At 36.2% G+C, this 26,971-nt stretch overlaps 1 protein-coding gene across 2 annotated transcripts in view; it reads left to right on the top strand.

Moving 5' to 3' along the window:
- LOC149554938 (uncharacterized) overlaps positions 1 to 26,971 on the top strand; it is a 113,766-nt gene that overhangs the window by 44,716 nt on the left and 42,079 nt on the right. For both annotated transcript variants that reach the window (XM_089828948.1, XM_089828949.1), the window contains exons 3-4: positions 6,166 to 6,326; positions 7,553 to 7,583. In XM_089828948.1, the coding sequence (XP_089685074.1) occupies positions 6,166 to 6,326; positions 7,553 to 7,583 (192 nt within the window). The remainder of the gene's footprint in view (positions 1 to 6,165; positions 6,327 to 7,552; positions 7,584 to 26,971) is intronic.

The following is a 26,971-nucleotide window of genomic DNA, read 5'->3' as shown; positions in this document are numbered from 1 at the left end:
AGATATGAGGACATGTAAAATCCTTGATTTGCATTAAATCCTGTCAACTGGTAATGGAGAGCATCGCTAATCATTTCTCCCCAGTCTATAAATTGTTTCCCAGTGGTGATGGTATTAATATACAAAAACATCCAATCATGAAAATCTTCAGCGGCCTGATTTCCCACCACTCTATTGAGAAGAACTATCATATCAGAAATGTCTTCATTGAAGATATTCCTACGTAACATTCTTGGCAACTGCGATTGTCCTCGCCTGGGTTGATTGAGCCAACTTTTAGCAATAACATTGAGGCATGTTTTCTTATTCTGATGGAAATAACCTTGGGCACCTTCTTTAGAAATTTCTGTAAACTCTTCTCTTACTGGCAATCTGAAAATGATGGATATAGATATTGGGTCCAACCTTGCTACGACATTACCTCCTGTAGTCTTGATGTCCCTCGAATTCTGATCATATGCCTTGATACATTCTAAAACCAATTCCACACATTGAACTGCGAGTAGATGCCCTCCTGCATGGGCCAGACCACTTTCCAGCGTTCGACGTGCCAGGGGTGATTTATCTTCTTTGCTCATCATCTTCCAGAAGTCTGCGATTTCTAAATGCCCCATATTTCGGGGAGCGTGCTTTTTAGTATCATAGGAGGTTCCTTACCCTGAAAATTATACCTCATATTGTCACCTGTCAACTGTCAAGGGCTGTCCTAGCAGTCGCACGGAGTTAATAGCCACTTTTCTTTATTCAAATTTGATGTTAAATCTTCTCCAATTATAAATTTCACCAAAATCTTTACTTCGCTTTGAAGAATCCAGCTCTCATGTGCAACAGAAGCATTTCATCGAACAATTCACCTCTTTGAGAGCTTGCTTTGTGACTGTTCTATGTATTCTTGTGCGGCATTTTAGACGTGCTTTATTGGCATTCGAGGTTGCTCATTTTGTCAAACGGATAGTAAGCACGTTTTAAAAATATGTGCTTCTTCTTGATGGCAGGATTGCTTGCTTTTCCTCGGTCTTCAAATTACCTTCAAATGTCAATGGTCACGTGCTTGTCTATGTCCATGCACCTCTGCCCATATGTCTTTTCATACGCTGCGCTTATTCTAATCAATTGATGATGTTTCGATTGGACTACATGAGCACACTGGCTTTGAATGTATTCACTCCATTGCTTTGCCAACTGTTTGAACTAATTAGTGACATGAAGTTCTTCCTATGGATACCGTGGGTGAGAAAAGCCGAGGGTTACCCGAGTGCTGGAGATGAAGAATTCTGTCAAACGTTTCAGTTACACTCTAAAGCGCATTCCATCAAATAAGTTGCACCCACTGCCTTGTGTTTCCCTATGTGATTCTAGACTCAGTATTCAAATGCATTGTCAGTCTTTCAACTCCAAATGCGGCTTAGGAGTATAATAATACCATTGCTATGCCGTGACAGGTCCGAAATACCATTGTTTTGACAGTATCGGGTGCCTTGGAGCGTCTTCCTGCGATTTTTGTTTAACAATGCTCATGCTTTGTTGGGGGCGGCTTATTCTTGATCTGCACATTCATTTTCGTGCACAGTCTTCCCACGTTTAATGCTGCTCATGGCACCACAGCCTGGAGACAACGCATTTTGTCAAACAATTCCCGTGCCTTGCTTATGATCGCCATTCACGTGCAAAGAAAATGCTTTTGATGTGGTGTTCCAGTGAGCTTGGGAATTCCTCTCGGCTTAATGCATTTCGATCCCACCTTCTTGATGTTTCAGACAAGGATGGTATGATCTTTCACGGCGAGCTTTCTATTATTCTTCTGGCTGGTCCGCAATCTCCATATCAGCAGCTTCCTGCGTTTTGGATACTGTGAGTTGCTTGAGATTGGATTTGAACGGAATGCGCATCTCTATTGAATATGGCATTGTTTCAAACAATTCACATGCTTAATTCAGCCTATCAAGGCCGCGTTGTGTCCCAAGAGGGCGATAACCAAATGATCCACATGCCTAGTTTATGTTGTGAAGCCGCAAATCTCTATTGCATGAATGACTGAGCAACGTGCAGACATATCAATTCATATTTGTCTTGACTCAGCACTGTCAAGAAAGCGGAGACATTAGACGACACAAATTTATTGCCAAGACTTCATTGCTTATCAAGTTTGATTTCTAAAACGGCTTCAAGAACTGTTACTTTATTTGCGTTGATGACGAACCACGGTAATGACAAGTTAATGAAGTAGTTTCTTTTCTCTAGAGCCATTTGTTTGATAGAAAATAAATTTCAATCAAATTGGGAAGATGTATATATGTGAAACTGGGCTTTGCGAGGGTGGTAGGACCGGTCTGGCATCGTGAGCACCAAATAAATCTATGATTCATGTAGTTACAGCAACGAGTAATTCAAAGGAGATCTATTGCTGGGTGTTTGATTTGGCTCTGTTACAACCTCTTCTTGACAGCATCAAATATTGCAAACCTCTGATGATGAGACCGTGCTACCTGTGTCTTCATTCATATGCCTTGTCCACCTCCCAAAATACAAATATTCACCATGACTGACCTGCAAGCGCCTTCTCCATGAATAGAACCAATGTTTCAAATTATTTTAGTGAACTTTATTTAGAGCCGGTGGTTATTTTCTAGTGGAAGTTTGGGTTGGGAGGTTCAGGTTAGAATTAGGTCAAAAAGTTGGAGTACGGGGAGAGAGAGTACTTTAGTACATGGAGAGAGAAAAATGGGAAACTCAAACTTAAAACCTTAACCCGAACTTCCTCTAAAGGTTTTAGTACGTGGAGAGAGAAAAGTGGGAAGAGAGAGTAAAAACTCAAATTTGAAACCTTAACCCGTACTTCTCTCTAAAAGCTTTAGTACGTGGAGAGAGAAAAGTATGGGAAGAGAGGAAGTTCGGATTTTCTTGAGTATTTTCTCTTTTCAATTAATTAATATAATCAAACTCTCCGTAAAATGTTGAGAAAACACACTTATACCTTGTACAAAGGATTCCTAGGAGTTTGGAAGTCCTCCTAATGCTATAAGGATAATTCTTGATTTTCAATTTCATAACCAAGTGCAGATAATTGATCTTTCAAATCTGTGATTATCATAAAGAAAGCATTTATAGTTTCTCCTTTATTCATGCTTACATTATTCATCTGCCTTTTAAGAGCAAGTTTTCTGCCTGTATTATTGATTATAAATGCATTTTCAAGAGCATGAAACATACAATATGTTGTGGTATGTTTGGCCATAATAGGTGCTATGTGGTCTTGAACAACATCCACAATTATCTTCATAGCCTTTTCATTTTTCTCGATCCATTTTGATTTCATAGGATCATCTTTAGCTTCCTCTTTGTCCTCTCTTACAAATGATTCCAATTTGTTTTCTTTTAACAACATCATTAATCGAAGTTTCTAGGATTCGAAGTTATCAACACTTCCAAGGTGATGTTCGAATCTCATTGTGTTTGTCATCTTTGTAGAGAGAGGGAGGACTGTTATTTGAAGTAAAATGTGATCCTTATAAACTTAGTGTGATCTTTCCTTAGCCAACGTTTGATACCATGTAAAGTTTATTACTAGATTTAATTGATTGCAGAATTTTGTTGCAGGTACAAACAATAACACCAATGTTTTGAATTGCTTCTTGAATCTGCAAACTTTAGTGCAGTAATAACAAAAATAAAGTATTATCAAACTCAGAATTATCTTCGATCCTTTTAGAGTGCTTGCATTAATAGATTTCGATGCCAAGATTTCATTGGGCAGATTGGATAAATACCAATGAAAGGGGTGTGAGAATGAATGTCCATGTCTCCAATTGGAGACATGGACATTCATTCTCACACCCGTTCATTGTTAACTAATACTCATGATTAGTTACTGTCATAGACACAGTGATTAAATGTATAACCAATCATTACATCTGTGGCCCAATATAAAGGATAGATCGATCATGATCTAGACATCAAAGGAACCAAATATAATCTCGATCATGCCTTAATGATCTCGGAACAAATATATATCTCATCGGTTGCAGACTGTGGAAGGTACAACAACATGTATGTATGCATATATGCATAACAGCGTGTGCATCAGGCTGTTGTGCATATATACGTACCTATGTGCTTATAATAGTAATGTCAGACCGAAGCTACATGCATTAACAATAAAGGAATAGAAATAAGATCTCTTGATGTTATATCTTCCATATGGTGAATGGATAGAAAATAAAACTGAAGCATTTTGAGAAGACAGAAATCCATCTGCATACATCCAAATAAAATTGATGCCATGCTCGGATCGACTATAGATGAGCTAGATCCAACTCACATTGATTGTTTTTGTAAATGGGTAGCTCCTTCAAACAAAGAATTAAAGAATGTTGCAAAGATATCCACCACAGTTGTGTTGAAAGCAGCATTGGCAGAATAAACTCACTTAAAATAACATAAGATTTACCTTGAAAAAGCACAAAAATCTAGTGGCTTTTCTGGCATTTATGAAGAGAAAACTTAGGGAAGCTATAGAGATAAGAAAGCAATGAGATAAATTATAAATAGGGATGAAGCATAGGAACATAGAGTTTTTTGAAACCCGTGATCCATCTTCTCGTAGCAGCTGATAGAAAACATTTAAATACATGCTGAAAATTAATAAACATTCGACACTTGGTCATTAATAATAAAGAAATGAACAAAGTGTTTAATAAATGACTTTCTGTTTATTTATTTAATCAAAGTTATCCACATAAGGAGTTCCATTTATAATTGTATCATTCATCTTGCTGAGCAGACACAAAGTATGGCCTCAAATGTCAATATCAATTTTTCTGACAGCATTGTCTTGACAATTAAATTGGTATTTTTATGAGAATTCTATTTGAAAATTACAAACCTATATTAACTGGCAAATAATATCACAGATTGATAAACATTAACCTTCATCTATAATAGCTGCCAAATTTGGAATTTATTTTTGTAGTAAGACAAACCTATAACCTAGGTTGCCAGCATGAACAACTCGGTTCCCTTCCCAGTATGATCACATTGCTGCAATATGCCTAGAGTTTTTGTTTATCTTACCTAGAGATTTTTTAATCTGCATTGTCTTGTAGTGTTTGAACAGTGTCAATTTTCATCCTAGTAGTGGGGGACAAGATCTTTTGCTTCCAAATGCACATTGAAATAAATGCAGTTCATCAGCAATTAATGTTAACAGATGAACTTAAAGGCTTTTGTTGATTGAGGATCAAGCAGATTAAAACTTTTATAGTGAAATATTGCTTTTCTAGTTGTTAAAATTTGAGAATTTAGATACTCTCTTGATGTTACCATGTCACGCATCCATAGATCCTCTAGAAGGGTCATACATTTTTTCCACATGCTTGAAGTTATAATTTTTTTATCACATTATTTAATTAGTTGGTTTATAATATGTTATAAAACCCTTTTCTGGAAAGAGACACTGTCAATGCTTGTAGATGATACCCTGGCTTTATGCTTTCCATTTCTTTCATACTTCACTGTTTCACAAAATGCAAAAATTTATGTGATCTTCCTTATCAAATTAAAAATCTGAAAATCTCTTCCAAGATTGTCTTGTCACCGAGTGTGGTGCTATATTCCAGTTAAATTGATTCTTGAATGTTGGAAGCAGATCTGATCATTAAAGACACTTGGATATTTTATCGCATCCTTATAAATCACTTGATCATCTACAATCATATTCCATGGGGTAGATAGTTTAAGATAAATCCTTGAATGAATCTTCTGATCTAGAACTATTTTTGGGCTCTGATGTATTCATTACTGGAAATCCAAAAAAGAACATAAAGTTAGTGTAAGTATCTGCACCTGAAAAGGATACTGAAAAGGTCTTTTGAGAATGTTATTATATCATGTTCAAGCTATTGATCTATGATCTTAATTTTATGTGATTGTAATCTTGATTAATTTCCAAAACTTGAAGTTGTTATTTTGTTTTGCTGTTGCTGCATCCTGTTTACACCCACACGTACTCCTTCATTTATATTGCAGTAATTATACATAAATATGGAAGTACATTGGGGAATGTTGTTTTTTAAAGTATTTTCCAAACTATCTGGGATTATTGAATTTATCAGGTGCTTTTAATGCTTCTTGATTTGTTCATTTAACTGGTTCATTTAAACTTTGAAGGACCATGAGACCTGGTGCAAACAGTACATAGAATTATATCAGGAGCTGAGAGAGGACTGGGAAAAGCTTTATTGGGATGAGGGCTATTCAAATAAAGTTGCCCAGGAACATGCTGCTCATGATTCTGAAGAAGACGACGATGCTGACTTTTCTCCGAATAGGTCCTGTTTCTTGCCCTTATGTTTAGTTCTCTTGCATTTTTCAGATATTATCTGGACAGACATCGGTGTGTTTGGACAATGCTTGTTCTGTTCCATTAGCACACTTCTAATTTTCACTAAACTAATTATTCTATGCTGTATACATAACATTTGAATTTTGCACCATTCACATATGATTAAGGAGAGGTTCTTGAAAAATACTTGTCAAGTATTGCATGAATGTATAATAACAAGGTTGCATGGGATGGGGGTACTTAGGGTACGGGTACGGTTATTTTTCATAATAGGGGATGGGTACTTGGGTGTGTCAAACTTTATTTTAATTATACTTTTATATATATAGAAATTCTGAAATTGTGAGTCATGACAATTGTTTTTCAAAACAAGAGCAGTGATAAAGTTTGCAAATGTATTGTATTGTTTTCAGTTTCAGAGTTGCTATATGTTTGTAATGATAATATATGATAAATGTTTAGATGCACAACAGAGAAGGCAGACTTTAAACATGAACAAGATCATAAATCATATGAGGATGACATATTGCAAAGGATAAACTTCTGACTTGAACAGTGATAAAGTTTATTGCTAATCAATATTGTATCAAAGTTTCAAACTGATTAGGTGTTGATTAAGCTTGATAAATAACAAGCTGATACGCAAACAAAAAAATGATTTGTTTCTTCAGAAATCTTAATCAAGGATCTTAGCTATGATGCTCTCCATCGAGTACCTGGTACTTGGGATATGTGTACTTGCCACTCGGTACTTGGGTAAGAGTACCAGGGGTGTGGGTGCGAGTACCCATGCAACCTTGTATAATAGCAATGCTCTCTTAAATGTAGACTGCGTAGATGTCATATAACAAAATCTTTGTGCTACCTTTTTATAATTATCTATTTGACATTTTGGTGGTCAATGTAGTTTGTGTTACCCAACAGACCATATGGGAGTTAAAATGAAATTTCTATAACAATAGCGGCTGTAATATTCTGAGCTCTTATGCTCATAGGTTTTCTGGTATGTAAGTTTCAATTTGCCTTAGATCTCAATAAGCTCCCATAAGATATGCACCACCCTTTCTGCTTTCATACTTCTTTATGATTGCAGTTAAATGTACATTGGTTGAATATATGTAGATTATTATGAGATAACTTAGGTTTACCTATCCAGTTATTGATCTGTATAATTTCTTTGATGCTCATTCTTTTTATTTATTTATAATGCAGGAGGCGGGCTTTCCAACCTGCACAAATGAAGGTACCATAAAGATTATTTTTGTTTGTATTCTGTCACGTATTTGTTATTAGCATGTATTTGTTAACACTGCTATCCACCCAATGAATGCTAGAAGCATGAATGCAACATTTCTGGTTTTCTTTAAAATTTTAATGAAAAGGGTTTTGTTCTCTGTTGATTATCATGCATTCCCTCATCCTAGATTGAACACATATTCCTTATCTTGCAAGTTGTTACATTTATTATGTAGTTTTTTGATTTTCAATTCAGAGAGCATCCTGTAAATGTTTTTGCATCTCTATAAGATTGTTTTCTTAATGTCTGGCTGCATTTTGTGTTCTTTATTGGTTAAAGTCCACTTTTGTAACATTAGAATAATGAATGGTTTAATTAGAATATTTATATTTTTATATGCCATGATCTTGTCTACCGTTTTTTCAAATCATCCGCAGACATTATATGTTGCCTATTCATGTCAGGAAATTTGGTCACTGTACCTTCATCAGGTGGGTAGATATTTCTGGAAAGTTGTGCAACAGTAACAGAAAAATTAGCACACTAAATAGGCAGTCCCAAGTACTCATCACCCTCTTGTTGTAATCAAGCTTCTTAAGCGACAAGAAGGGCAGTGCCTCTTGTGGGGTTCAAGGGTAGTTTCCCTGGTGTATTCCTATCATGATACAAGGCTGGGTCGAGGGGCAGAGGCTCTGCTGGCAAGCGCAAATTGAGGCCTTTGAAACCACACAAACCTTTATGATCCATGCCATTTTTATACTTTATCACTAGAGGGAAAATTAGGTGTTCAGGTAATTTTTTGTTTATGAAATGTTTATAAAAAAAGAACTTTTTTTTCATCTTTTTAGGAAAGCCCTTCAATTTGGCCTAGGTTTGGGCAGTTTGTTTGTTTTCTTCATGTTACTGTTGACTAATCAACTTGGGAAAATAAGGAAATATTTCATTAGGGTTTTGTAATAAAAATAATCTTCACTAGATTGCTTCATGGGAACAAAGACAAAGCAATGCCCTTCATCATCCCAATAAATTAAGCTTTGCTGTAATCTTTTACATGGATACTAGGATACATGTTATTTCTACATATAAATTGGTAAAATCCAAACCATGGTAAGCACATTTGGTACTTCAGAAAATAACCCGAACTACAAACTGAAGCTTTAATAAACCTCCTGCCTTTGAGTATGTTAACTGCAAAAATAAAATTAAAAAATCTGTTTAAACTACAAAAAACAAATGATAAATTAAATAATAATAATATTACTTTATGTCTAAATATTCTTATTCTAAACTTCTATGTACAAAAATGAGTGCCCATGGTCATTTAATAGACATGCTGACTTGCACAACCGAAACAGAAGTAAAGTGCCAATTAGAGCTTTATCTCCTTTTCTGTTGCTTTAAATTTAAGTCTTTGAATTGGATTTTAAAAATTTCAAATTTTCGGCAAACCTAAAACAAACCTTAAAAATCACCACTGTAAAGTTGTTGAAGGAAAAGTTAGGGTATTACATGACTTTTCCTATAAAACGTGTTTTGATATGAGTCATGACTGAAAAATGTGTACTCTGTTGGCTTTTTGCCAATGACTTGGTTTTCATCACAGCTATTTGTGAGTGCCTTCGTTTTTGTGTTTTGGAAACCATATTTGTGCTCTTGCTGCACCCTTTCTGTACTGGTTCATTTGTTTTAAAGGTGTGAATGTGTTGCGATATTTTGTATGTGCGATAATTATTTTCTTCAAAAAAATGCATTTTCCATATGACAAACTAAATGGAACCCACAAGAGTCAAGACTAATTAGTACTTGTCAATAATGACCCAAAAATGAGATGGAACCACAAGACTTGTCCCTAATTATTACTTTTCAATAATGATCCAAAATGAGATGGAACCACAAGACTTGTCCCTACTGGTTGATAAAAGATAGAAAAAAGATGACAAGAGGACCTATATAGTTGGTCCTATTAGATCCAGAAAACTGGTCACAGATATTTTAAATTTTACAAACCAGAACAGCATAACAAACAACAGATATAAAAAACACAATAGCACCAGAGATACTCTGGGAAAACCCTCCTACTTGAGGGACAAACGCAGCCACACCAAAAAGTACTCCTTTATTTTAAATAATGACAGAGTCTCAGTACATAGCTCACAACATTTGAGCCTTCACACACTGAGCAATTACACAAAACTCTCTTTACAAAAATAACGGATCTTCTACTATAAGTAGTTCTCATATGATGAACATTCCATACAAGATGAACGAAACCTTACTCTAGCTTCTATCAACAAAGAACTTAATAGTGAAACACACATACGCTGATTACCAACATGGTGATTTGAACACAATTATACAGTACTTTTCAAGGATAAACATTAGGCTCCATAAAATAAATCTTCAACAGCAGAATGATCAGATATCTCTCAGAATTGATAATGTTCAATACTCAACTATTGATCACACACGAATCCAATAGAATTGTGTAACGAGGCACCTCACAGAAAATTACGATCAAGAAAGGAATGATGCAAAGATACTCATAATCAATGTCCCAAAACTTCTGCTAAAATATTTCCACTCCAATAACGATGCACTGCAGATAAAATCACAATAAAACTGATCACACCCAATAACTTCGACTTCAATTTTTGTAACCAGCCTTCAGAGAAGCATCCTCACAATATATGCAGAGAAAAGTCAAGAGTATCACGACAGGATGAGTCATCTCATGCCAAGCGTTGACACTTAAAGGAGTTCTGTAACAGCCACGAACACATGTGACCTAATGCTGATTGACAGTTACACATAATGACTCTTTGAATTCCAGTATCGAGCCGGAATAAGACTCTTCAATATCTATTCATGGTCTCTTTAGATGCAATGTGATAGCTCCTTGTTTACACAAGAAAAGTCTCTTTAGAACACACACATGACCTTCCATTAGCCATGTTGAAGACTCTTCATTATCTTCAAAAGAAGTGGCTTTTCATATTAAAGATTGTTCATGAATGAACACTCTTTGTTGCCTGATCATAAAAAAGGACTAACACAGCAGAGAATTACATAGAAAATATCTCTAATATAACGCTGATGCAACCACAGGTACGCGGATACGTCCTGCAGCTACCAAACTTTAACAAGATATACCTACCAGATATAATTAAAATACTAATTTGCCTCATGGTTTGAAGTTCACATTTTTTAATATCAGATGATTAGGAAGAAATGTTCAAAAAGTCCTCTCTCCTTAAATTGCTTTGCTGGTAAAGAAATGTTAGTTAGAAATAGAAAACCTTCTCATTCTTTTCATCATTTTGCTTTATTGAGATGTTCCATTCCTTAGGGAGCATTCCCTCTTGGATCAATTAGCTAGAGACTAATTACTGACAACTTTATAATGATGACCACAACATTGAATGAATTATTTTGGCTGTGCACCACATTATGCCTACATCACGACCACAATATTGAAAAATTTATTTTGGTTGTGCACCGCATTATGCCTACCACAACAAAAGTTAGCTATTTTTTAAGGCTTGGATTTGTTTGAATAAAATTTATTTAAGATGTCCCAATCACATCGATCAAGAGTGGAATATCCATATCTGAAGATCTTAGATATCAATTCTCTCCCAGAACTACCGGATGCTGATGCTGATGCATTCTGGTGTGCAGGTGCTTCTAGATGCTGCCCGGATGCACCCACGAAGCTTGTTCCAGGCCTGTGGATGCTTGTGGAGGCGCTGTGAGTGCCTCCACAAGCATCCACAGTCCCTCCACAAGCATCCACAGGCCCGGAATGAGCTTCCTGTGTGCATCCGGCAAGCATCTGGATGCATCAGTGAGCAACCACGTGCCCTGATGATTTTTTAACGCCCAAAATGACTTAAAAGTTGTTTTTTTGAGATGACAAGAATGTGGATTTTTTTGAGTCCTTATGGTTCTGAATGACTGAATTTGATTAGTGAATCTTGAGTCCTGACTCTTGACTGATCAACATTGAATCATGAGGTAAGTTTTGATTTTGTTATTAAAATTGCGCTGGAATCTTGAACTTGAGTAATTTACTAGTTAGTTATTTCAATATGTATTTTTGTGTTTGTGAAGTTTGAAGTTGAACGTTCAATGATGAAGTTTATACTATGGAATGGTTTATTTTGGTATACATCTTGCATTTCTTTGCACACACATGCCCACACACACACACACACACACACACAGATATATATATAGATGTGTCCAAACACATCCAAAATCTAAAAAGCAAAATTGCGTGCATCTGTGCATCCGATTCGCGCATCTGCATCGGGAACTGAGCTGAAGATATAACATCACTAACCTTTTTAACATTACAACTGATGTTTAGCCAAAACCAGATTAGCCTTTGGAAAATATGTTTTGCCCTGAGCAACTAGCTTGCCAAGAAAATTGCGCTGGAATCTTGAACTTGAGTAATTTACTAGTTAGTTATTTCAATATGTATTTTTGTGTTTGTGAAGTTTGAAGTTGAACGTTCAATGGTGAAGTTTATACTATGGAATGGCTTATTTTGGTATACATCTTGCATTTCTTTGCACACACATGCCCACACACACACACACACACACACACACACACACACAAATATATATATAGACGTGTCCAAACACATCCAAAATCTAAAAAGCAAAATTGCATGCATCTGTGCATCTGATTCTCGCATCTGCATCGGGAACTGAGCTGAAGATATAACATCACTAACCTTTTTAACATTACAACTGATGTTTAGCCAAAACCAGATTAGCCTTTGGAAAATATGTTTTGCCCTGAGCAACTAGCTTGCCAAGAAAAAACATACCACAAGGTTTTGACTCTAAGACACAAAGAAGCCATGCATTGTGGCTGCTGTGATTTGCAATTTTTCTTCAACAAGCTCTTGTGATACTTTAGACCTAGCCATTTAATTTTGAGAGAAACTTTAGGCATATGTTTGACCCAAAAAAGTCTTAGAAATGTGGCAAAAATATTTTTACATGTGGAAGAATAACAAAAGATCCAAATGTGGCAGCTGTTCTTGTCCTTTCATGCATTCATATTTGGTATTTGATGTATTGGCATAATTTTGATCGTTATCTGGTAAATTGCTTGAGGTACCTTTATTCAGACTTTTTACTAAGGGCATATCAAACAAAGGCCTTTTTGTAAATATGTTAATTTTAAGGATAGGACAAGCTTTATCCGCATCTTTATTTTCAACCTCATTTTCACAAAAATCTTTACTTGGGTTGAGAGCTGTATTGATAGGACGGGGCTAAATGATGGGCTTTGCTCATAGTCTTCCCAGAAATTTCTTCAAATTGTAGTTGTCACTTATTTTTGATCTACTTTATTAGATTGACATGCTCTGAGAAAGATAGGTCTTGAGAGGTATGCACGATATGTTTCCCATACACTCGGAAATGAATCAAAGATGGATCATATACTCATCACTTCCTTGACAAAACATTATTAAATAATGTTTCTTTAATGACCATCTTAGTTAGTTTAGGTAGGTTGTAATTGTATCTTTTGTTTAGTTTCTTTCTTTTACAACATTGTAATGTAATTGCCTATAAACTCTATTTTAATTATTGAATACAATCACCATTGCATGGTATCAGAGCAGGTCGATTGGGCTTTTTAGAGTTCGGTGAATGGTGGCTGGTCTGGAAAAAAGAAGTAGTTTTTAGAAATTCACAAAAATTAAGAGTCTTGTCTTCTGCAATTTTGTAGTTTTCAACCCTATTCTTTTCTGCATTATTGGGAGGCTTTGTATCTATAGAGGATTGGTGTTGGCTGCTTCTTGTGTGTTTTGTGACCACACCAATATAGAATAAAATACCAAGGTATCTTATCCTCTCATGAGAAAAATCCCGTGTATGCTAAGTTTGCAAAAGATCATACAAGTAATATGTTAGGTCTTGCTGCTGTGTATAACCTCAATGGCTATTGTAACATGCTGGTGACACAAAGGGACTACATAATCTGCTCTCAAGCTAACTTAGACAATACTGGTTTTGGGAGCTATTTGAATGATTTTGCAATGTTGAGTAGTTTAAGATGTTTTTGTGAGATGTGTTGAAAGTAAATGAGATAGGGATGAGAAGTCATATTCTAATCCTAATAATTCTAAAGATAACAACTGCTTTTGTGAAATCTACCACACTTTTTTTTATTGACTCAACTACACAAAAAAGGTGCGATCTTCAAAGGTTGTGCAAAAATTTTATGTTACAAATGAACACCATTATGGAACAATGTGCATTTGTTAATAGAAAGTAAGCATTCACATACAAGCTCAAACCAACCTTACACTGTGCATAGAAATCATCCAATTGCAAAAGGTATGAGCAAATGATTTCACCATCACAATATTATCTATCTCATTCATCTAACAACCTGAAAGAAAATCTAATCTGAGGGAACAAAGAAACCATGCGAGCTCTAAAATACTTGAAGTAGTCACCAAACTTAATGGAAATTCTATTATTCAGGTAGATCTTAACAAATAAACTCCCAAGTTCACTCTGTTCCAATGAGGGGCCTCTTATATAGGTTTACAAATTACAAGGGGCAATCCAAATTGAAACATAATCGAGGGCCCATATTGTCTCCTCAACCCTAATTAGAGTTAGGTTATGGAGAGAGAATCTTGTCATAAAGAAGTGGGCCCACATGGACCAATAAGAAGAGGCCACTTGCTTAGTGGGAGAGAGGTCAAGTTAATGAAATGAGACTTCCACTATGAAAAGAGAGTGCTCAGTGGGAGAGTGGGCCTCTTATATAGGTTTACAAATTACAATGAGCAACCCAAATTGAAACATTGTCGAGGGCCAATATTGTCTCCTCAACCCTAATTAGAGTTAGGTTATGGAGAGAGAATCTTGTCACAAAGAAGTGGGCCCACATGGACCAATAAGAAGAGGGCCACTTGCTCAGTGGGAGAGTGATCAAAGCGATCGTTATTGAAATGAGATTCCTGCTATGAATTTAATCCATAGTCATCCAGAATAGCTCAAGTTTGATTCTTTTCCTTAAATGTTAAGAATCCTGGCATGACTATTTCCAGCTCATCTATGCAGAGACTTCTGTCATCTCCTATTTGAATTCCATAATGGCTATATCCCTTTCAAACTTGCAGAAGTTCTCTCAATCTAATGCTGATTCCTAAATCCTATATATGATTGAGAATACGGAAATACTCTCCAAATCTTCTGCCAAGGACTTTGTGCCAAAGAGCTCTTCTACTCCACTCTTCAATCTTTCTGCTGTTCATTTGTCATCAACTAACCTCATTCCAAACATAGCTTCAATTACATTGAGTATTCCTTCCTGAATATTCTGATCTTCCTCAGTTGGATTGGTTCATTTGATTTACGGAGTAGTTCCTTCCCAATGATTACTGCACAATACCTTTGAGCAAAGTCATAGGCTTCACCTTACCTTATTAATCCATTTATCGGTGCTTGTCTGGGAATCCCCATCGAAGCCTCCAAGTGTGGGATGGACTTTTTCTGGTAAATATGGGCGCCTTCCCACACTTCATCTATGCATTATGTCTTGGAAATGATAAGCTCTACCATGCATCTGAGTCAGGTCCTCAGCAAACCTATATGCCATATGATGAACATTCCTTATTCAATTTCAGTGCCCTGGGCGACTCTCCTCATTCTTTTAATGTTATCCACTCACTCTTTTAGACAAGCTGTAGGGGGAACAAATGCTTGATTTTCCTGCCTGACTTGGTATGCTAGGTGCTGCAAGCATCCACGGAAAGCCTTGTTCTCACTTTTCAACTTTCTATATTTCTCTTCCATCTTCCTCATACTTTCTTTAAGTGCATGGGTGGAATCGTCAGACTCCTCCATCACCCATGGCTTAGTAGCATACTCTATGTCAATTGTCATTATGTCGTACTCTAGGGTGATTTCATCCTTGGTCTTATCCACCTTCGACACTTCTACATCCAGAATTCTCAATTCTGATTCATCCCAAGTGACTTTGGAGAACTTCTTTGCTTTGCCCTTCTCTACTAGTTTGTTAATTTTGTTCAAAAGTTTCTGCAACTCTAGTGTAGGATCAATCTCTTCCTTATGATCTTTTTGCATCCTCTCCAACCACCGTGGCCTTTATCTTCTTTTTGCTGTGACATTGTTTTTTAAATGACATTCTTCTTTTGGGACGGGAATCCCCGTCTCTACTGCTTCAATTGACATTGCCTCAAGAGATTCTTGAAATTGAAGACCAGTTCTGCAGGAGATCTCTATTCCTTATCTCTCAGCATGCTGACTTCCTGAGTATCATGCACTGGTAGAGTGATTTGGTCTTGTGACTATCTTCTTTTTAGCTGATAGGCTTTAAACATGGTTGGTGTTGCCCACTGTGGGTGTCTCACACAAACACAGACACCAACGGAATTCCCAAAGACACCATCAGAATTGTAATGTTCATTTAAATGTTAGTGGGCCCCTTATGAATTCAAGTGGTTGTAATGCTTCAGTGAGCTGCCCAGCTCTTTTCAAGGTTGAACTAAATAGGTATTTCACATCAGCAATGAAAAAAATTAATATGAAAAAAATTAACATGTTGCAAGTCAGCAAGATTAATCAAATGTAAATGTAGCTGGGATGAACACTTTTGACTCGACAAAGGGTACTTAAAATGTTGGCGATCTATCGAGCTCATAGAGCAATTAACATGTTGCAAGTCTGCAAGATTATCAAATGTAAATGTAGCTGGGATGAACGCTCTTTGACTCAACAAAGGGTACTTAAAATTTTGGCGATCTATCGAGCTCATAGAGCTTGGAAACTCAACAGAAGGAAAAAGAAGCTTCATTGAGTATATAGTTCTTGTGTGGCGCATGGCCTAAGTTAACAAACAAGGAGGCAGCATTAGTATTAGGGTTTTTATTCCAGAATGCAGATGATAATAATTTTTTTCTCTAAATCTTGAGCCATTTTGAGTGCACGGTGCCATTTTATTGAAATCTATCATGGCAAATCACAGTGATGATATGAGATGTTTGCAAAATCTGTATAATGAAATTGTTGAAGTTGTTATACATACCATCTAGAAAATGCAACTCACAGATTTGAGCACAGATTGAACAGCAAGTGTCAGCATGCCCTCTCTGTCCTGTGCGTGAATGGGAATTTTGAGCAAGGTACGGTCATTCATTAAAACAATGAATGAATTTTTTTTTTACAGAGTGCCTCAAAGAATTGCAGTCTCAGAACTGCCCTAATGGCTGATCTGCAGAAAGATGAATTTGGTAAAACGTTTATAAAAACTAAATTACTTTGACAAATGCAATGGCAGGTGTATTGTCAATTTTACAGTTTTCTCATCACCCTCTTTTCTTGTATATCATCAAGGCAGTTCAAACTTCAAATAGAAGAAACGTATGCAAATGTGGAAGCATGCGCAAGGCTTATGAACTATCCAACAGAATCCCTCAAAGAACTGTCATAACAGGAACAAGGCACATGAACAATCCAACAGAATCCCTCAAAGTACTGTCATCACAGGAATGAAAAAATTACTCCTAACACGTTTTCAGTTTTGTGCCATGCAGATTGTGTGAAACGCTTTAAAATCCTTTAGCAAATGTGATATGTAGGTCAAAAGCCAGTTCTAACTATTTTATGTATCCTCTCTTCTGTGCCAGATAAGGAATAGGGTATGGTAAGTTTTGAAACAGGCCTTGTCAGATTAGTAATCTGAACCATACTGCCTATTAGCTATGTCTGCAATATGTGGAAGCACAGACATGACAAGTGCTTTGTTTAATAAAAAAGTGAGATTTATAGTCTTATGGGTATGTACTATGTAGCAATGGATGCAGGATATGCACGAAAATATGGTAAAATTACCATAGAAACCTTCAAGTGGATGCATTTGCAGATGTCAAGCTACATTCACAACCTTTGCCAGTCCCAGCCAAAGCATAAACAGGAGGCTTGAAATAGGGCATGGATAGCAATTAAAGTTTAAAATGTTTTCAGGAAGCAAAATAAAGTGAATTAATTGAAATAGATTTGGGAGTTGTTGATATGTAAAATATTTGTGGAAAATTGAAGTTTCAATTGCTTTGTGCAAATGGTATAAATGTAGCAAGTGCAAAAAGTGCTTCTCTGGTTAAATATGATCTCATGCATTGCAATATTCATAGAAAGTGGGTACATTGAGAAGGTTTTAGGAATTTGTGAATGAATGAAATTATTAGCAACATATGCATGTTTGTTTCTTCTATTTTAACTCTAGGAGTCAAACTATTGAGGTGGTGGCTCAATGAATTTAGAGTTGGTAAAAACTCTTTCACTGAAGATGTTATGGGTGAAAGTATAGATTGAGGACAATGTAAAGTCATTTGCAAAGGGAAAGATGATTGTGTTGATCCTGATAATTGTCAATTTGGTGAAAATATCTCTACAAAAATTGTAAAAGGGAGTGAAAATGTTTAAGACAAAGATGAAATATAAAAATACAATCTATTCTTTCACTCGAGTGAGGTGAAAATGACAAACGTCAGGTCAATTGTTATTTTCTTGTATTTATGGATTAAACTGCGTATAATTCTTCATCATTAACATTTTTGATCATACTACATGATCCATCACCAGGATGAAGCAATAACTAGAGAGCGAAAAAGATGGAAGAGCTGCAGACTCTCAGAGTTAAAATAGAGGGAGGATGGAAACCTAAGTCTTGGGGAAGGAGAAGAGAGAGAGCAAAAACTGCAAAAAAATACATAAATTATAAAAATTAAGACGAGAACATGAAGACGAAAGAAGGAATTATCTAAGTCCCACAAAATAGAAATGAATGAATAATTTTATTGGTTTTATCTGTTATTTTAAGAAGCTACTTTATCTGAAAGAGTAAGGCTGTCAACAGTAAATACATCCATGGTATTGCTTCATTTGCCTAAAGTAGAGCACGAACCTGCCAACTTTTTTAAAATAATAGAATCTCAGTTGCATTAATAACTCAAGTGATTCAAGCAGGTTAAGGGAAAAATTCAGTACCAACTTCAGGAATCATATCCCATTGTACAACTACAACGTCATCATCAACATGTTCAAGTATGCCCCGGTTCCTTCTTGCTTAACATAGCTGTCCTAACATCAGAGATTCTCCCATCTCAGGTGTAGCTTCCCTTTCAACAACTTCATCTCTCTGCTTGTTCCTCATGTGCGTCTAAGTTTTGTTTTGCTTTGCTCAAATCAACTTTTAACAATGAAAAGCTCTGTGTTTAACATTCCGACATTTGAAACAATTACCTTTGAATTCTCCATTACTTTAGCCCTTTCTAGGAATTTTTTGATCAAGTTCCTCCTCAATCACCAGTTTTTCTTTGCCCTTATCAACGATTGGTTTTTCCCTAACCCTAGGGTTAACTTGCCTCAACTTATCTTTTGCCTTTAAGGCATACTGATAATCATCCTCAATTGTACTAATCCTTAACATACTTAACTCATCTTGAATGTTAAGCCTCAAGTCATTAACATACCTAGCCACCTTATCCTTAGATGGCTCTCATTGTGATCTGATTTAAGAAATGGGCTAAACACAATAGTTGGTGAGAATCAAGTATTTGTGATATCAAAGTTCAATTTTTGGAAAACTTGCAAAAACTCAAAAGAGTTGTATGCAAACCACAATCCATCATATTATTCGAAAATGTAAGAATATATACAATGATGGAACATCAAAAATCACCATAGCCATGAATTCGAAATGTATATGCAACTATAATAAAAACAACAATATTTAACTAAAACTATTCAAAACTAGGTGTATTTTTACCCCAACTTGTTGGGGTCATAACTTTTGACTTAGAGCTCAGAATTCAAAACCGTTTACACTGTTGAAAAGAGCTAAAAATCTAATTTTAGTCCCTTAAACAATGAGCCTTTGACTACCTAGTTTTATGGATTGATGAAAGTTTTGACTTAAAATTTTGAGCAGAAGACCTCCGAAAAAGCCATTTAAAAAGACCTAGAAAAGCTTTTAAAAAAATATGAAAAAGTTTCAAAATTTGATCGTTCTGGATAATCTGGATCATTCCTCCCCCCTTAAGAGGCAATGGGCCCCATTGCATCAAGCTTCTACAATAGATGAGGGAATTGTGCTCCAATCTGTTCCTTGGTTAACCACTTGCCCTGATGAGAGAATTGACCAGCTTGAACCACCCAAAATAGAGGAATTTTCTTATTTCTCAAAGATTTTAGCATGACTTCATTGACATGATCACACTGTAATGGAGTAGTAGTTGATGGATTCAATTTTGTAGCATGAATATGCTTAGCAACTTGAGAGATGTCCAGTAATGGAGGAAAATAAGGTTGCAACATTTCCACATTAAAAACTGGATGCAACCCCAAAAACAATATCAAATCAAGTTCAAAAGCATTCTCACCAACTTGTTTCCTAATAGTATATGGGCCATACGAAATAGGACAAAGCTTTCTATTAGGTCTTTGGAGGTGTTCTTTCTGAAGATGTAGCCATACCTTGTCACCAATCTGGAAATGACGGGGAGTTTTATGCTAATCATGTCTTTCCTTATACTTCTAATTGCTTTGCTCTAAAATATCATGAACTTGTTGCTGTAATTGTTTGATCTTTTAAATAAATTTTTATACTTTATCTACCTCCTTTTTAGTATTTAGTGGCAGACTAGATTGCAAGATAGGTAGTGCTACATCTATAGGTGCCAATGGTTGATACCCAAGATAAACCTCAAATGGACTGTGTCTTATAGTAGTGTGGAGTGCACGGTTGTAGCTATGTTGCACATAAGGAAAGCTCTCATCCCATGTACGTGGGTGTTTGGAGTGATGCATTCAAAGGATATGGCTAATCATTCTATTGACTACCTTTGTTTGGCCATCTTTATGAGGATGGAATGCTGTAGTCAACTTTGTGTCCATTCTAGCCCATAGTGAAGACCAAAATTACTAATGGACCTGCTATTCGTATTAGAACTAATGCTTTTTGGCAATCCAAAATGAACCCAAATATGTTCAAAAAATAGCTTGGTAGTTTCCTCTACTGAAATCATTTTTTTACAAGCCACCATGATAGCCATTTTAGAAAATCTATCTATCACCACATATATACAATCATTTCCCCTTCTGCTACTTGGAAGTCTAGACATGAAATCCATTGAAATCGAATGCCATGGTTTATCAGGGATAGGTAATGGTAGATAGAGGCCCAATTTACGATTTGAAGGCTTCGCAATTGCACATGCTACACTAGATTTTATATATAAAATGATATCCTGTTTCATTTTTGGCCAATAGAAATACTTTTGGAGAATTGCAGTAGTCTTACCAATACCAAAATGTCCTGCCACTCGGCTATAGTGTGCTTCCCATATCAGTTTCTTTCTTTCTTCACTAGGGACACATATGTGACCAATATGACAAAGTAACCCATCATGTATATAAAATTCAGGAACATGCTTCCCTTCTAAGACTGCATTGTAAATGTCACAAAAATCATCATCATAGTTGAGCCCAAGTTTTTGTTTGATGGCCATAGGAATCCAACACCATTGTCAAGCCTATGATTGGAGGCCTACTCAAGCAATCTGCTACTTTATTACTGCTTCCCTTTTTATGATGAATGTTGAGGTGAAATTGTTGCAAATATGCTGACCACCTCTGATGCCTATCATTCTGCAACTTCCCCTGTGTTTGCAGGAATTGAAGAGGTTTATGATTTGTAGGTATCACAGTTTCCTTTCCCAAGATATAGTACTTCCATTGTTTACAGGCTAGAATAATGGCATACAACTCCTTGTCATAGATGGGGTACCTTTGTACTGTATCAGAAAATGTCTCACTATGATATGCAATAGAGTGCCTGTGTTGCATGAGTACAACACCAAGAGCATAACCTGATGCATCTGTTTCTATTTCAAATGATTGTTGCAAGTCTGGAAGGACCAATACGGGAGCTGAACATATTCTTAGTTTTAATTCCTCAAATGCTTTTTTGTTTTTCCTTTGTCCACCAAAATTTTGTTTGTGCTCTACCCCTGGGTCACTGATTAAGAGCCCATGATAAATGTGAAAAACCAAATACAAATTTGTGATAGGAGTTGGCTAGACCCAAGAAACTGCGAAGTCCTGTGAAATTTGTAGGAGGTGGTCAATCTTTGATTATTTGTATGTTTGTAGGATCCACATGAACACCCTCACTATCAATGACGTACCCTAAGTATTGGATGCTTTGCATACCAAAAGAACACTTTTCTAAGTTGGCATAGAGTTTATGTTTCTCCAAACTCAAAAGCACTTGTTCAACATGTTGCAAATGTTCAAACCAGTGTTTGCTAAAAATGGGGATATCATCCAAATAAACAACTACAAAAGAATCACTAAATGGTTTAAGCACATCATTCATCAACCTCATAAACGTAGTAGGAGCACTTGTAAGGCCAAAGGCATAACCAACCATTCAGACAAATCTTCCTTGGATTTGAATGCAATCTTCCATACATCCGCTGGGTAAATTGGTACTTGGTGATACCCAGATTTCAAGTCAATTTTTGTAAAGAACTTAGCACCCCTAAGTTGATCCAAAAGATCATCAATTCGAGGAATTGGATATCTATTTTTCACAGTAATTTCGTTAAGTTCCCTGTAATCAATACAAAGTCTCCATGTCCCATCTTTCTTTCTTGCCAAAACAATGGGATTGCCACACGGTGAAGCACTTGTCTTGATGTGTCCCTTTTCAATCAATTCTTGAATCTGTCTCTTAATTTCATCATTTTCCAAAATTGACCTCCTATATATCGGTTCATGTGGTAATGGTGTTCTTGGAATTAAATCAATAGAGTGCTTGACTTGACAGTGTGTTGGGACCCCTATTGGTGATTTAAACACGCTATGGTACTCTTTCAAAATTTTATCCATCTCCTTTTGTTGGTCTATTGTTGTGGCCACCTTAGCATGTGTGTTAAGAACAACTGACTTTGTTTGCTTAGGATGAATTATGAGGAGGACAACATTTCTAGTTTGAACAATTAAACGTTTACATTGTTTAGCACTAATCAAAGAAGCAGCTTGAGTAGGGCATGCCTCTGGTATTCGATCTCTTTTCACCAAGCTTGATTGTGACACTGTGTGGTCTGGATTCATACACCCCATGCCTTTGATACATGTATGGCTTCCCCAACAAAACATCACATACATCTAAAGGTGCTGCATCACAAATTACTTCATCCTTGAATGGTTTGATTGAGTATGGTAGGCGACACTATTGATTTATTTGAATGTCTTTCCCTTCATTAAGCCATCCCATAGAGTATGGTTGTGGGTGTCTTGTCATTTTAAAACTTAAATCTCTTGATTGTTTCCATAGAAATTAAGTTCTTTTGGCTACCACTATCAACAATAAAATGTAGAGGCTTCCCATCAACCCACATCTGTGAATGGAATAATCTCTCTTCATCTTCACGTGGCACTACTGTCGTAGTTGCAACTATGGCATACAAGTCAGCTTCCATCACTGAATCATTCTCTTGTTTGTTAGAAGTTTCTATTGGTGTGGATTCAAGCTCAACTTCGTTTCCTCGTATTTTTGTCATCAGGTTCTTAATGCTTCGACACTCCTTTGTGTTATGGGTTGGGCTCGTGTATCTCACACCACATGCCTGTATCTATTTTTTGTCGTTTTAGTAGCCCACCATGTATTCTTGGGTGGATTTGAGGGAGGGTACTTTCCCATTGGTTTTCCTCCAAATTAATTACTACCTTCACCACTTGGCTTATTATTTGAAAAGTAATCTCTTTTCCCTTTTTGTTTGAATTTTTCTTCAATTTTTGTAGCATATTTGAAGGTAGTTGCCAATGTTTCAATATTTAAGAATTCCATTTCATTTTTGATTATATCTATGAAGCCTGCTACAATATTTAAAAATTTGGTGCTTCTCTGAATCTTCTATACCAAGTTTTGTAGAGAGTGCATGGAATGTATTGGTGTAATCTTATATAGATTGGTCCCTCTTTTGTCGAAGCAACTGCCATTCTATATATTTCTATTCATATATATCTTCAGGCAAGTATGCTTCATTTATGTATTCCAAATTCTCCCCAATTGGGTTTGTTATCAGAGAGTATTCCCAACCCTTCTCCGGTTTGGCTTTCTTTATTCAACATTTTTGTTTCCCATACTAGTTTCGCACGAGTTTCAGCTTTCAAGAGGGCAAATTTTATTTTTTATACATCAGAGAAATGATTCACAGAGAAGTATCGATCTAATTTCAATAGTCAGTTATCAACAACATCAACATCAACTTTTCCTTCAAAATTTGGGATATCAAAATTCACCTATAAAAGGGGCGTTTCAATGGAATGGTGCTACCGAACTGTGCGATTGTTGGTTCTTCAAAATTTGTGAAAATTGATTCATCATCTCTGTTCGTTGCCTAGCCAAAGCCTCTTCCACTATCTTCTTCATAGAGTTTGATGAATTATCTGACATCTTTGGTTTTGTGGCTATAAAGGAGGGTATTTAGACAAATCTTGTGTGGCCAATCCTAATCTTTGATAGGAAGTTCTTGTGTTGGTTGGTATACAGGAGCGTTCCAGCTCTGATACCATTGATCTAATTTAAAAAATGGGCTGAAACACAATATCTGTTGAGAATCAAGTACCTGCGATATCAATGCTCAATTTTTGGAAAAACTTGCAAAAACTCGAAAGAGTTATATGCAAACCAAAAGCCATCGTATTATTCAAAAATGTAAGAATATATACAATGATTAAACATCGAAAGTCACCATAGCCATGCATTTGAAATGTATATGTGGCTATAATAAAAACAACAATATTTAAGTAAAACTATTCAAAACTAGGTGTTTATATATCCCAACTTCCCAACTTGTCGGGGTCATAACTTTTGACCTAGAGCTCAGAATTCAAAACTGTTTACACTGTTGGAAAGAAGAACTAAAAACCTAGTTTCAGTCCCTAAAATAGAGAACCTTCGGCTACCCAGTTTTAGGGACCGATGAAAGTTTCAACTTAAAATTTTGAGCAAAAGACCTCCAAAAAAGCCATTTAAAAGACCTAGAAATTTAAAAAAAAAAATATGAAAAGGTTTCAAAAATTTGATCGTTTTGGATAATCTGGATCACATTGTCCGTATCTGATTGTCATCTTGTAGAACTCCTCTGTATACTCCTTAACTGTCAAATCCATTTGTTTCAAGTTTTGCAATCTCTTAAACAAATCTAATTCATAATCTTCTGGTATGAATTTGGCCTTAAGTCTAGAAACCATTATGCTCCATCTAGTGATCTTAGGTTCTCCATTACCTTCCCATCTTTCTACAATTCTTTCCACCATAAGGCAACATAACCTTTCAACTTAGTGTGTGCTAACTTGACTCTGTGTGGATCTCTAAAATCTTCAAGCTCAAAGTAATCCTTTAGCTCATTAATCCAATCTATCAATTCGTCCATATGTAGAGAACTAGAAAAGCATGCAGCATCAATTCTATGACTCTTACCCATTTGTGCCATAGCTCTCAACATTCTTTCTTCGGCAATAATCTTAACTTTAGCTATCTAAATATCTTCAGCAATTGTCTCAAATTCATCTTTAGTCTCAGGGCTTCTCCTAGCCCTAACCAAAGCATTCCAGATGTCAGTCCCTATCTCATCTCTGAAATCTTCCATCATTTGCTCCAGTCTTCTAGGATTTATCCTTCTAGGTGACATGTTTACAAGAATACCAATCCTCAAATTCCTTAGGTTCGATGATCTGATTAGAAGTGTTGATTGCCCTAATTTGATTCGACAATCTATCAACATCAACAATCTGCCTCAGCAACTAGGTCTGTTTTGTAACCAAGCAACTATCAAATTGTCAACCAACCAATCCTTTCTTGTGCAACCCTCCACAATTGCAGGTCAGATCCAACCTTTTGCCACCCCACATCTAGGTTCACAAGTGTGATCTCCAATCTTCCAAGCAACTGATCCTTCTCTAGCAACCTTGCACTAACCTTTGGTTGATGCAGATTAGAACCTCATCTTTTGCCACTCCACAACAATGAAGCATGCAAGTCAGAGACACTCGATTCCAAATGCTTGATTTGCACTGATGTAGAACTATACTCTGATACCACTTGATGCAGTCAAGGGAAGATAATCCCCAAAGGAGATGTCTAACCTTGCAGATAGATTATACCACAATGAAAAATGCCCTAATAAACTAGCAAGCAATGAACTCCAAAGGAAGAAAATCACTGGATTATCATCAAGTTGGCTTGCAAATGCAGATTTTACATCATTGTCAATATACAACTGCAAACAAGACAAATACTTCCACAGACTTTAGTTATCCCAGTTGCTTCTACCAATTCTCTTTTTATCCTTCTATCTTCCAACCATCTAGCACTACTCAAACAATGACTACTGCCCTACTTATACACAAGATTGCCAACCACAAGTTGACTTATCTGGTCATTAATTTCCAAGACAAAGGAAACATATTACGAACAAATAGATGACCCCAATCCATAAGGAACAACCCTAAATGGATACATTGTGTCGTGCAAACATACAAAAGAGTTGATTAAATGCATTATAACATAGAACAATGTGCCATTAAACATCACATGTTGTGAATCTTCATTGCAAGCTGCAACTCGCCACCCTGATTATTAGAACAAGAAAGCTAGTATAGGACTAGACCCATCTTAAGATGACTTCATTTGAAAACATTGGAACAAGATGCGAAGCTAGACTTAGGACCTTCATGATATCTAGACCAGGCCATAAAGATTGCATAAGAAAACGAGCCAACTGGATTGATCGCAACCTAAAACAAGAGGAAAGCTGTCCAAATGAACACTAAACAGACAAACTCAAAGGAAATATTTTTGGGCAATGCAAAATTGTCAATGATCCAAGGATGCTCCTACATCAATTTCAATAAGATACCTTATGAATACAATCTTATTACCTCTAACTTTTTTTCCTCTGATGATGGTGTGAATAAGGTGTTTTATCTATTTACCTCACCTAGTAGGTCCTATTCACATGTTAAGTTTATTTGGGTCCTAGGAATCATTCTAGAAGTCTTAGTTGTAATGTGATATTATCTTTTGTCATTTAGTTCTTGAATCTTAGGTTAGTTAAATATTTGTCTCATGCCATAGGGTTAAGACATTATCATGATCTTGTCTAATCCTATCTCTCAATTTGCCTATATAAGCAGCTTAGTTACCGATGTGTACCCTGCAACCATGGAGGCAGAAGCAGATTTGGGGGGATTCAGATGCCTTGTGGATGCCTCCCAGAAACAGAGAATGTTATTTATGGTTTCTTTAACTCCAATGAC

This window comes from Cupressus sempervirens, chromosome 5 (genome assembly GCF_028749045.1).
Source record: "Cupressus sempervirens isolate cs-2001-9-10 chromosome 5, ASM2874904v1, whole genome shotgun sequence".
Classification (NCBI taxonomy): Eukaryota; Viridiplantae; Streptophyta; class Pinopsida; order Cupressales; family Cupressaceae; genus Cupressus; species Cupressus sempervirens.
Note: the sequence above shows the minus strand (reverse complement) of the source record. Positions and strands in the feature narration are given on the sequence as shown.